The sequence below is a fragment of the Oryza glaberrima genome, chromosome 1 (assembly GCF_000147395.1).
Source record: "Oryza glaberrima chromosome 1, OglaRS2, whole genome shotgun sequence".
Taxonomy (NCBI): Eukaryota; Viridiplantae; Streptophyta; class Magnoliopsida; order Poales; family Poaceae; genus Oryza; species Oryza glaberrima.
Genome location: NC_068326.1, coordinates 27,530,826 through 27,542,819, shown reverse-complemented (window position 1 = coordinate 27,542,819; position 11,994 = coordinate 27,530,826). Strand labels below are relative to the sequence as shown.

At 40.8% G+C, this 11,994-nt stretch overlaps 2 protein-coding genes across 2 annotated transcripts; both read right to left on the bottom strand.

Annotated features, from left to right (window-relative positions):
* Window positions 1-4,524: 4,524 nt before the first annotated feature.
* On the bottom strand, window positions 4,525-7,224 carry LOC127764135 (probable disease resistance RPP8-like protein 2). The gene has a single exon (XM_052288968.1). The coding sequence runs from the start codon at window positions 6,295-6,297 to the stop codon at window positions 4,819-4,821; it is 1,479 nt and encodes a 492-aa protein (XP_052144928.1). The 5' UTR covers window positions 6,298-7,224; the 3' UTR covers window positions 4,525-4,818.
* Window positions 7,225-10,723: 3,499 nt separating this feature from the next.
* LOC127764208 (probable serine acetyltransferase 1) lies at window positions 10,724-11,994 on the bottom strand. The gene has a single exon (XM_052289061.1). It carries the CDS (start codon window positions 11,921-11,923, stop codon window positions 11,012-11,014), a length of 912 nt encoding a protein of 303 aa, XP_052145021.1. The 5' UTR covers window positions 11,924-11,994; the 3' UTR covers window positions 10,724-11,011.

Sequence of the window (11,994 nt, the reverse complement as noted above, 5' to 3'; positions counted from 1 at the left end):
GAGTGAGTTTGTTTCGATTTCCGCGCTCACGCTTTCTAAACTACTAAACGGTGTATTTTTTGCAAAAATTTTCTATAGGAAAGTTGCTTTAAAAATTCATATTAATCTATTTTTCAAATTTAAAATAGTTAATACTCAATTAATCATGCGCTAATGGCTCACCTCGTTTTACGTATCTTCTCAATTTTCTCAATTTCCTCCTCCACAAACTCACCTTAGGGTAGATGAGTTACTGAACTTAATTAGATCATGATTACAGAACTAGATATGCTCCAAGAGGATGATGATCCTGATCCATCAAGGTAGCAGCTTTGTCAGGGAGAAACACGAATACACAATAACTAGTGATACTGAACTGCTGTAGTTTAACTATTGTAGCTCAGATCTATCTATTATATTATTAAAACAGCTTTGAAAGGAGATACCACGTTCATTGTGGGGGCTAGAAATTCCCACATTAATCGGAGAAAAGGAAAAAAAGAGTCCAAGTAGAAATACAATTTTAAAATAGCTGAAATTCAGAATTAAAAATAAGAAATATTGAAAGATGAGTCTATATAAGAACCCAATACGAGATTAATCAAATTCGGAATAAAAACAAAATAAAATCCGAAATTAGAAAAGAAAAGGAGAGTCCAAGTAGGAATACAATTTAAAAATAACTGAAATTCGGAATTAAAAATAAGGAATATGAGAGAATCTCTTATATGCCACTAAAAATTGATCTGATCCCTTATATGCCATGAAATTTGGTTCTTCCCTTATATGCCATTGATCCAAATTTGCACACCCTCTTATGCCACTCCCGTCAGTTGACCGTGTGTTGACCGTTAATTCTCAAGGAAAAAAACGTATTTACCCTTCTGAGTATAGGGTATACCTAACAACTCAGATAGGGTAAATGTGTCTTTTTTACTTTAGAGTTAACGGTCAACACACGGTCAACTAACGGTAGTGGCATGAGAGGGTGCGCAAATTTGGACCAATTGCATATAAGGGAAGAGCCAATTTTTAGTGGCACATAAGGGAACAGACCAATTTTCAGTGGCATATAACGGATTATCTCAAGGAATATTGAGAGAAGAGTCCATATAAGAACCCAATACGAGATTAATTAACATTCAGAATAAAAATAAAAATAAAATCCGAAATTAGCAAAACGAAAAGAATAGTTCAAGTAGGAATACAATATGAAATTCGGCATTAAAAATAAGCAAATATTAAAAGAACAATCCATATAAGAACCTAATACGAGATTAATTAAAATTCAGAATAAAAATAAAATAATATCCAAAATTAGAAAAACTAAAAGAGAGTTCAAGTAGAAATACAATTTTGAAACAACTAAAATTCAAAAATAAAAAATAAAAATATTAAAAAGAACACTATACGGTATTAATTAAAATTTGAAAAAAAATATGCAATTAGAAAAAGAAAAAAAAATCAACTAGGACTACAATTTATAAATAACTAAAATTAGTGATAAAAAATAAAGACTATTGGAAGAAAAGACCATCTAAAACACATGACGAGATTAATTAAGTAATAAGTTTATAAAAGGAGTAGAGTAGTGGCGGTTGATACGACATCTAAAAACTATTAATAAAACACCAAATAGAATGATGACGGGTAGTTCGTGAAGCAACCGGTCAAGGCGGTTGGCAGGACTTCTAGAAAGTAAAAAAAAACCCCAATGATAATCATATTTGATTTTTAAAATCTCAATGACAATAAGAAAGAGAGGCAGCGGGCGTGTCGTACAGGAGTATAGTTGCAGAGCCGCCAACGGTTGGTGAGACTTCTAGAAAATAAAAAATGAATTACAACGATAGTTATGTTCGATTTTTATAATCCCAATGACAATAAAGAGTAGGCGGCGGACGGGTCGTAGAGAAGTACAGTGGCATTGTTTGACGTGACTTCTAAAAATTATAAAAAATGAAACCCAACAAGACAATAAATTCTAAAAACTACAAGGTCCAATTTTTAAAGGTTCGGAACTTCTAAAAATTAAAGAAAAAAACCCAATGATGATCATGTTTGATTTTAAAATCTCAATGATAATAAAGAAAGGAGATAGTGAGCGAGCTATAAAGGAGTACAATGGCAAAGCCTCTGATAGTTTGGCGGGACTTATAGAAAGTAAAAAATGAACTCGAACAATAATTATGTTCGATTTGTAAAATCCCAATGACAATAAAGAGAAAAGACAGTGGACGAGCCGTAGAGGAGTATAATGACAGCGTTTGACGGGACTTCCAGAAATTATAAAAACGTAACCCAACGAAATAATAAACTCAAAAAACTATAATATCCAATTTTTAAAGGTTTCAAGGAGAATGAATAGAAATAGTGGTAAACCGAGCAAGCAAATAAAGAAGAATATGACAAAAGTAAGGGGTAGCAGCTGGTGTGACTTTTAAAAACTATATAATTAGAGATACGGGGATGATACGGGGATAGCTATTTAATAAATTTTAAGTAAAATCATACTAAAAAGTATATGATTTTGTTTGGGTGCTAACCGCAATTGCGCGGGCCACCCAGCTAGTTATATTATTAAAATAGCTTTGAAAGGAGGCACCACGTTCGCTGTGGGGGCTAGAAATTCCCACATTAATCGGAGAAAAAAGAAAAAAAGAAAAGGAGAGTTCAAGTAGGAATACAATCTAAAAATAGCTGAAATTCGTAAAGAAGTTTCCATATAAGAACCCAATACGAGATTAATCAAAATTCGAAATAAAAATAAAATAAAATCCAAAATTAGAAAAAAAAAAGAGAGAGAGAGTTCAAGTAGAAATACAATTTAAGAATAGCTGAAATTCGGAATTAAAAATAAACAATATTGAAAGAAGTTTCCATATAAAAATCCAATCTGATATTAATCAAAATTCGAAATAAAAATAAAATAAAATCCAAAATTACAAAAGAAAATGATAGTCCAAGTAGGAATACAGTGTAAAAATAGCTAAAATTCAGAATTAAAAATAAGAAATATTGAGAGAATAGTCCATATAAGATCCCAATAAGAGATTAATTAAAATTGGAAATAAAAATAAAAATATGAAATTAAAAAAAATAAAGAAGAGTTCAAGTAGAAATACAATTTAAAATTAGCTAAAATACAATTAAAAATAAGCAATATTGAAAGAAGAATCCATATAAGAACCCAATACAAGATTAATTAAAATTCAGAATAAAAAATAAAATAATATCCAAATTTAGAAAAATTAAAAGAGAGTTCAAGTATGAATACAATTTTGAAAGAACTGAAATTCAAAAAGAAAAAATAAAAATATTAAAAGAACACAATATGATATTAATTAAAATTTAAATAATAAATTATGAAATTAGAAAAATAAAAATAAAATTTCAATTAGGAATACAATTTATAAATAACTAAAATTTGTGATAAAAATAAAGACTATTGAAAGAAAAGACCATCTAAAACACATGACGAGATAAATTAAGTAACAGACCTATAAAGGAGTAGAGTGGTGGCGGTTGATACGACATATAAAAACTGTTAATAAAACACCAAATAAAATCCTAATGACGATTAAAAGGAGAGACGGCAGGCAGGCCGTGAAGCAAACGAGCAAGGCGCTTCCCGGGACTTCTAGAAAGTAAAAAAAAAACCCATTGATAATCATATTCGATTTTTGAAATCTCAATGACAATAAAAAGGAGAAGCGGCGGGCGGGGTGTATAGGAGAGCCGCCAATGGTTGGCGGGACTTCTAGAAAATAAAAAATGAATTCCAACGATAGTTATGTTCGATTTTTAGAATCCCAATTACAGGCGGCGGATGGGCCGTAAAGGTTTAAAAATTATAAAATAATAAAACCAACAAGACAATAAACTCTAAAAACTACAAGGTCCAATTTTTAAATCACAATGACAATAAAGAGTAGGCGGCGGACGGGCTGTAAAGGGGCATAGTGGCATCGTTTGATGAGACTTCTAAAAATTATAAAAAATGAAACTACAAGTCCAATTTTTAAAGGTTCGAAACTTCTAAAAACTAAAAAAAATAATGATAATTATGTTCGATTTTAAAATCTCAATGACAATAAAGAAGAGAGGCAGCGGGTGAGCCGTAGAGGAGTACAATGGCAAAGCCAATGACGGTTTGGTGGGACTTCTAGAAATTAAAAATGAACCCAGACGATAATTATGTTCAACTTTTTAAATCTCAATGACAATAAAGCGAAGAGACAGTGGACGGGCCGTAGAGGAGTATAATGGCAACGTTTGACGGAACATCTAGAAATTATAAAAATGAAACCCAATGTGACAATAAACTCTAAAAACTATAAAATCTAATTTTTAAAGGTTCCAAGAAGAATGAAAAGAAATAGTGGTAGATCGAGCAAGCAAATAAAGAAGGAGATGGCATAAGGGGTAACAACTGGTGTGACTTTTAAAAACTATATAATTAGAAACACGAGGATGATAAGGTTTGATCTTTAAAAGTCTTAAGACAATCAGATAGCTATTTAATAAATTTTAAGTAAAATCATATAAAAAAATATATAATTTTGTATAGGTGCTAGCCGCGCAATTGCGCGGGCCACCCAACTAGTTATAGATGATTACAGAACTGAGATGTTGCAAGAGGATTATGATACTCCATCCTGATCCATCAAGGCAACAGCTTCTCAGGGTGATACACAATACACAATAGTAGTGTCAACAAATGCTTGTTCAGCACAAACAAAAAAAGGAGAAAGAAATGCTTTGCTTCACTTAGTACATACAGCAACTCTGTTGCTAGCCTCGTTCAGCCATGCAACTGACCATTATCACAGAACTAACCTACACCAAAAACCGGTCGTAGCTGCGCTTCTTCCTGCCCACCGCATGCCCTGGCGCCTCCGTGCTGCAGCATATCATGTAGCTGTAGTAAGGCGCCATCCTGGACTTCCATCCTAGAGCCTCGAATCTCCCGCGAGGTGTGGCGCTTCCCAGCATGATGTCCGAGATATTGGGAGCCTGGTCCGGACAGGAGTCCGTCTCATAGTAATCAGACATCCACGGAGGATTGCTGGCCTCTGCAAATCTCAAGCAATGCACCCATTGGCCCTTCAGTAAGAGATTGTTAGGGTGATCACCATGCAAACGGAGCTGGTTGCGTATGTATGCCCTCAGGTACTTCAGAGTAGAGCACCAGAACTGGGCATTGAAATTATCCCTCAGTAATCCACCAATGGTGTATGCAGCCAGAAAGGACCCGCTGTACTCCGTTGCAATCTCCATGGCTACCGAAGCAAGCTTCGGGTGCTCATCCGGGTCTCTGCTTCCAAATGCAAGCTTCTTGAAGAAATACCAGTAGGCTTCTGGATGCAAGAGGTCCAGCCGAATAGCTGCTGTTGTTCCCAGATTCTCGATCTTATCTGACCTGCTGGTGATGATTATTTTGCTCCCACGGGCCCAGCAACTCATCGAAGATTTTAAGCTTTGCCATGCTTGTTCACTGATATCGCAAGCTAGCTCAATAATTATCAGCAACCTTTTGCATGAAGAATAGTTTTGGTGCTTCACTACACCATTCTCTCTCAGATTTGCCACTCTTGCATCCTTCAGGTTATTTCCTCTAAGGAACAAAATCAAAGAGTAGTGATTGCGCACCCTATAATCACGACAAGCATGCTCGACTAGAGTGCTTTTCCCACATTTTCTTGGACCAATTATTGGAAGCACAGGAAAATCTTCATCACCAAGACCATCTGTTTGCAGCAAGAAACTGAGCACCTGCTCATGTTCCATTTGACGGCCAAACATGCAATTTTCCAAAACTGAATATGTGTCACGAGGCTGGTGGTGCACTACTCGATAATTCCTCAAAAATACAACAAGATTCATCATGTCAGAAATGCCTTTTTCTATGGTAGCAATCATTCCTTGTAGCTCTTTTATGCTGTTACTACCAAAACACAGTGTTCTTCTATGACTGGAGAAACGAAGACGCTTGGCTGGATTGAACTTAGAAAATGAATAGACATGACTCACCTCCTCATCCTTTCTGTCCTCTTGAAGGGCTGGATATTTATACCTATCAAGCAAGTAGTGGCCTCTGTACATCCCCTCTATTAACATCTGCAACTGATGGAGCATCCCTTCATTGGCAATACACTTTCCCTCTGCCTCCTCAATGATGGTCTGGGCTCTTAGTAGCAGTCGGTTTAGTGTCTCCAGAGCCACCTCAGCATCTGGCAGTTGCTGATATTTCTTGATGGCAAAGGTTGTAAGTCTATAGGCAATATCACTTACGGCTGCAGGAACCAGCATATTCATGGTGATTGGTGAACCTCCCCAAAAGATGGTGCAGTGAAACAAAAATATAAGGGAGAGATCAAGCAGAGCAGTGGTGCTCTATGATGCTAATGTTCTGTTTTTCTACAGTACTTCACGCATCGCACTTTCCTCAGTAACTTTCTTATCACATCACTCTCATGGCCGTCCAAAATACATTTAACTCGCTTACAAGGGAGCACTGTGGATAAACTAACAAGTATTTCTTTAAAGAGAACTTCTCGGCTGAGAAATTAACAACTTCTCATCGAGGAATGATCCTGATTTTCCTGCATTGAGATTTGACTCGAGGGTCCATATCTGTTTAGTAAATGAGGCGCAAGATAAACTTGTTTTCTAAATAGAGAATACATTTCCTACAAGATTTCTCTTTAAAGTTAATTTAAATATCATCTCCTACAACAAATATGGATTGATATGCAGATAGATGCCATGTCAGTATGTCACATCATTCCATGGTCAACTATAATACTATACCCAATAATTGAGCATTTTTTGTTTCTAGCGTTTTAACCGCAAGAATCAAAACGTGCTATGATGTGAACATCCCCAATCGCCATCCAGGTTAAATCCAATACAATCCAATCAAATAACGCCGTAGGAGAGCAAATCGATGAAAGAGACAAACTTACGGGCCCTATACGCTCGTTGATCGTCTCTGCCAGTAATTGATTAGTTACCAGTCACATCGGCGCCGCCATCAGGTGGGGTGACGCCGCATATGGGAGACAGGTGAAGGAAGCTTCCGGGCACGGGGAAGGAGAGGAGGCGGGGATTCCACCTGCGGCGGCGCCGGCGTACGCGACCACCGCGCGGCCGCGGGTACCCGCGCGCCCGCGCCCGGCGACGCCGGACGCTGTCACCGGTCGCGAGCATTTGCGGTGCGGAAGGGAGCGGAGGCCGGAGGGGAGGTGAGAGTCTGAGAGACGAGAGAATGAGCGGTCGTAACAGAGGGGATGACGAGAGAGAGGGATGGACCTTCTTGGGCCGGAGAACTTGTTAGGTGAGCTCTTTTCGCTAGTTGGGCCGGGATTCCTCTCTTGAAGGAATAAGTTCACCAGACATTCCTCAATTTTACGTCGAGTTTGTATGACATCCCTAATCCTCAATACTAGAAATCTTCACCCTTATACTATACAAAACCGTACAATTTAGGTCCCATAACAGTATGGTTCTCTGGTTTCACTGATGTGGCATCCTAGTCAGCAAACTAAAAAAATAAAAAAATTATGAGCCCACATGTAAGTGAGAAAAAAAAGAGTAGTTAACTAGTTGGACCGGATCCTAGGGCCTGGAATCTCCTGCCCAATAGCTCTCCCTTAAAATGATGCGGCTCATGGGCTGCTTTGGTCGACGGCCGCCGTTCTCCTCACCACCCCACATGGAAAGAAGAGAGATATTGGTGAAGGCAGAGATAGGTGAAGATGTTCTGATATGTAGAACCCATGTTGACTCAACGCTGATGACTTGGGTCGAATTGTGATGCGGGACAAAATCGCCTCACTGTATTGCCATGGGACCTATATTGCACCGGTTTTTGATAATTGAGAGACCCGTTGTATTTGGTATTTTGGTTGAAGGATGAAAATCGATATCGTTGTCGAGTTAAAGGGACCTAAAATGAACTTATTCCAATTTTTTTATCCCATCAACTATTTGAAAATTTCAATTTGTTAGGGTTGTGTTCAACAGTGATAGCTGAGAACTAATCCCTCGTGCACGCAAAAGGATAAACTTATTAGCATACGATTAATTAAGTATTAGGTATTTTTTTAAAAAAAGGGATTAATTTGATTTTTTTTTTAAAGAAAATTTCCTATAGGAAACTTTAAAAAACATTGTGTAACAGTTTGAAAAGCATGTGCGTGGAAAAAGAGGAAGATGAGTTGGGAAAGAAGGGGGAAGAACACAACCTATATTGATAACCCACTCCATATAGGGCACTCCCCTAATAATAAGGTAAATGCCTCCAATACTGCTGGAACAAAACAAAATATTTCTGCCGTAGTTAGCAGTCAAACCAACTCTACCTTTGATTCCTCAATATTTTTTTATTAATTACTCCATAATCTTTTCCATATAAATATTATTTCCTTCGTGGGTCTGTTCCCCTACTCCGCGATACGCCATCATGAGCTTTAGAAATATTGTTGATTAATTCCATATTTACCAAATCAACCCTCTATAGTCTATCCTACCAGAAAATTGGTGAATCTTTCACAATACCAACAATTTGGTAGGGTAGAGAACCAAACTTGCTCGATAATGCGCATCATATTTATCAATTCCTTTTTCAAAGAAATTAATTAGGAGCATGGAAAAAATCAGCATGCATTTGGCAAACCTTGTCCATATGGAACTAAACTCTCAAGGATTTTAGTTAGTCCTCCACAACTTAGTAAAATTTTGAGAGCCTCCTCTGATAGGTTGAGCTAGAGATAATAAGCTGTAGAAAATTGAACAAAGCAACTAAAATAGTGTGTATGTAAAATTTTTAATATGTATTATTAGCATTTTAAAAACCAATGCCGAATAATAGTCTATCATGAGGAAAAAACCCTAAGAATCAACTATAAGTTCTAAAATTTAAATTTTTGCTGCATATGCCAACAAACAGACGACGAGTATGCAGGTCGGTTTGAACATTTGGAAGGAAATGGAAGAAACAGGCGAGGTTTGCAAAACGAGGTAGGTAGGGATGCACAGCAACGGCCAAAACAGAAGGATGATCATGCCGACTGTCACCAAGAGCCTACAACAATCGAGCATCAAGATGGGGATAGCCTTTAAGTTCGTCGGTGAAGCTCTAGACCCCTTGGGAAAATATTCTTTAAAAATGCAAGTTGCGACGCTATTAGAGTATGTTGAGAGAAAGGATCCATCGAACAAAGGTTCCATTTGACTTAGTATATATTCAGCCATTCAGGCCTTCAGGGTTGCAAGCAAAGCAGTGACGAAAGCAGCACTGCTTTCAGTTGTGTATGGATTCAAGCGAAGCACTGACGAAAGCAGCGGCGTCTTCAGTGCGACGGGGTCGAGACGGGATCACTCAAAAATCAAAATGGTTATCTACGGCATGGTCGGCTAAGATGGATAATAAACTATGGTGGAAACTGGAAAGCATCAGTCGTTTTCGAGAAATCTATCATGTATATGAGCAATTCTACGGTACTTGAGGAGGTATCATGAGGTATCAAAATTCACAGTACCTAGGTATCATGAGGTACCAAATTTATAATAGAAAAAATGGTATTTCATGGTACCTCCTCAAGAACCGTAAAATTGCTCCATGTATATAGTCTTCGAGACAGCAGCGACGAACAGCAGCACGCCTAAACGGAAGCGATTAAATTCAATTGCCCTGAAAAAATAAATTAGTAAAGCTAGTGCATGCGAAGACATCTGTCACTGTTTAGTTGCGAAAGAGGCATATCTAGTAATGGCAGTGTCAACCCCAACAATGATTTGCATTATTGCTGTTTTTAGAATAATAAAATGTTATTCTCAACACATATAAATCACGTCAGCAGTTCAGCACTGTCCCATAAGGTCAAACTCTCAAACTGGCCGAGAGGCAAAGTCTGACGATCGCTTGAACAACTCTAGCTAGGCAGCAGAAGATGCCCAATGTTGCCAATATGCCATCCAGCAACTGCTCCGGCCGTCACAGAGAAGCAAAAGCTGTGTTTCCTTCTCCTAGGAGAGAGCCAAGCGGACAAGCCTGGAGGTTGGCAGCTAATGCTGTGGAGCGTCCAGTTGCCAATATTTCTGCTAGGCACTGTAAGCGGCCATGGGCCGGTTGGTGTGAAAACGCAAAGATCCCCTTCAGGGTCGCCCACAGGAAAAACATAAAAACCATGTGCTCAAAAACTACACAGCCATGAGCAGATGCGCTACTCATTCGAGGAAAGTAAATTCAGTGCAACAAAAGGATTCATTTCGTTAATTCATTCCTGAAAAATTTGTTGCTGTGCTGAATTAGTAATTGGACAGCAGACGCTGCTTGAGGCTTGACAATCTTTACTCATGGCCGCCGAATTGCCAATGTACGTTTTCCCTGAAAAAAGTGACCACTGACCATGCTAACATGCAGCTGTAGATCCTTTCTTGAGGTTCTGGACAGGACAGATCCAAAGATGTTTCACTGAAGAACATGGAAGAGATCGACTAGCAAGTCTCAGAAATGTTCACTGAAGAATATGACGAGTCCCGTGAGTTCAGAATTCGGAAATGTGTTCACCGAAGAAAAGCGAAAGTTCAGAATTCAGAAAAGCTGACTATTTTATTTTTTGAACGACTCGCACGAGACGATACGAGGTTCTATTGATAGAGCGAAGCTGACTATTTTATCACCTCCTACGTTGTTATTATGACTAGATAAGCAAACATAGGAACTACTAATGCCATATGAGCTTTCAAATGGGGCTATTTTAAGGTAGTGGATAGTATTACATTCCACGAGACCTTCGCAAAATTACAAAGTGAACATCCAGTACAAGTGTCCGGAGACGAGCACGACAATGTGCAGTACGGTTCACCTTCAGCTCGCCGGAGCAAAGCTTACAGCCATTACAAGCAAAAAAGAAACACATTGTGCTACTACTTGTAGTGTTATTAAGTAATAACACCACTAGTACCAGTTCAAGCACAGCTCGAAACAAGGAGAAAATTTAGTAGCGCATACACCATGTCCTGCTCAGATGCTGTAGTCCGACCATTGCTGGATGAAGGAGGTGTGGTCCATGGATTCACCCGGCATGTCGTCGCCCTTCTTCCCGCCGAGCAGCCTCGCCGGATTCCCCACCGCCGTGGTCCTCGGCGGCACGTCGATGAGCACCAGCGACCCGGCCCCGATCTTGGCCCCGGCGCCGATCCTGACATTGCCGAGGATCGTCGCGCCGGCGCCAATGAGGACGCCGTCGCCGATCTTGGGGTGCCGGTCGCCCACGGCCTTGCCTGTCCCGCCCAGCGTGACGTGGTGGAGGATGGAGACGTTGTCGCCGATGACGGCGGTCTCTCCGATGACGACGCCCGTGGCGTGGTCGAGGAGGACGCCCTTGCCGATCGCGGCGGCGGGGTGGATGTCGACGGCGAACACCTCGGCGACGCGGGACTGGAGCGCGAGCGCGAGGGCGCGGCGGTCCTGCGCCCAGAGCACGTGCGCGACGCGCTGGGCCTGGATGGCGAGGAAGCCCTTGTAGTTGAGGAGGCAGTGGGAGAAGCCGACGCAGGCGGGGTCCCTGGAGCGCGCGGCGAGGAGGTCGGCGACGACGGCGGCGCGGAGGGTGGGGTGCGCGGCGAGGGAGGCGACGAAGAGGTCGTAGAGGAGCGTGGAGAGCAGCGTGGAGGAGCAGAGCTTGTTGGCGAGGTGGAAGGCGAGCGAGCGGTCGAGGGAGGGGTGGGAGAGCACGGTGGCGTAGAGGAACGACGCGAGCGCCGGCTCGGCGTCGGCGTCGCGGCGCGCCTCGGCCTTGATCTGGGACCAGACCCACGACTCGTCGGCGTCCGACTCCGGGGGCGGGTACGCCGGCACGACGGCCGGGTGGAGCGCCGGCGGGCTGTGCCGGCGTGGCTGGGGATCGTCCCGGAGAGGCTGGCCCGCAGTCATCGTCGCCGTCGCCGTCGTGTCGAGGTGTGTGGATATGTGGCGGTCGGCGGCGAGGAAGGCGTGTGGCCCGT

Coding starts and splice junctions, on each gene's coding strand:
- LOC127764208 (XM_052289061.1), bottom strand. CDS start 11,923: ATGACTGCGGGCCAGCCTCTCCGGGACGATCCCCAGCCACGCCGGCAC.
- LOC127764135 (XM_052288968.1), bottom strand. CDS start 6,297: ATGAATATGCTGGTTCCTGCAGCCGTAAGTGATATTGCCTATAGACTT.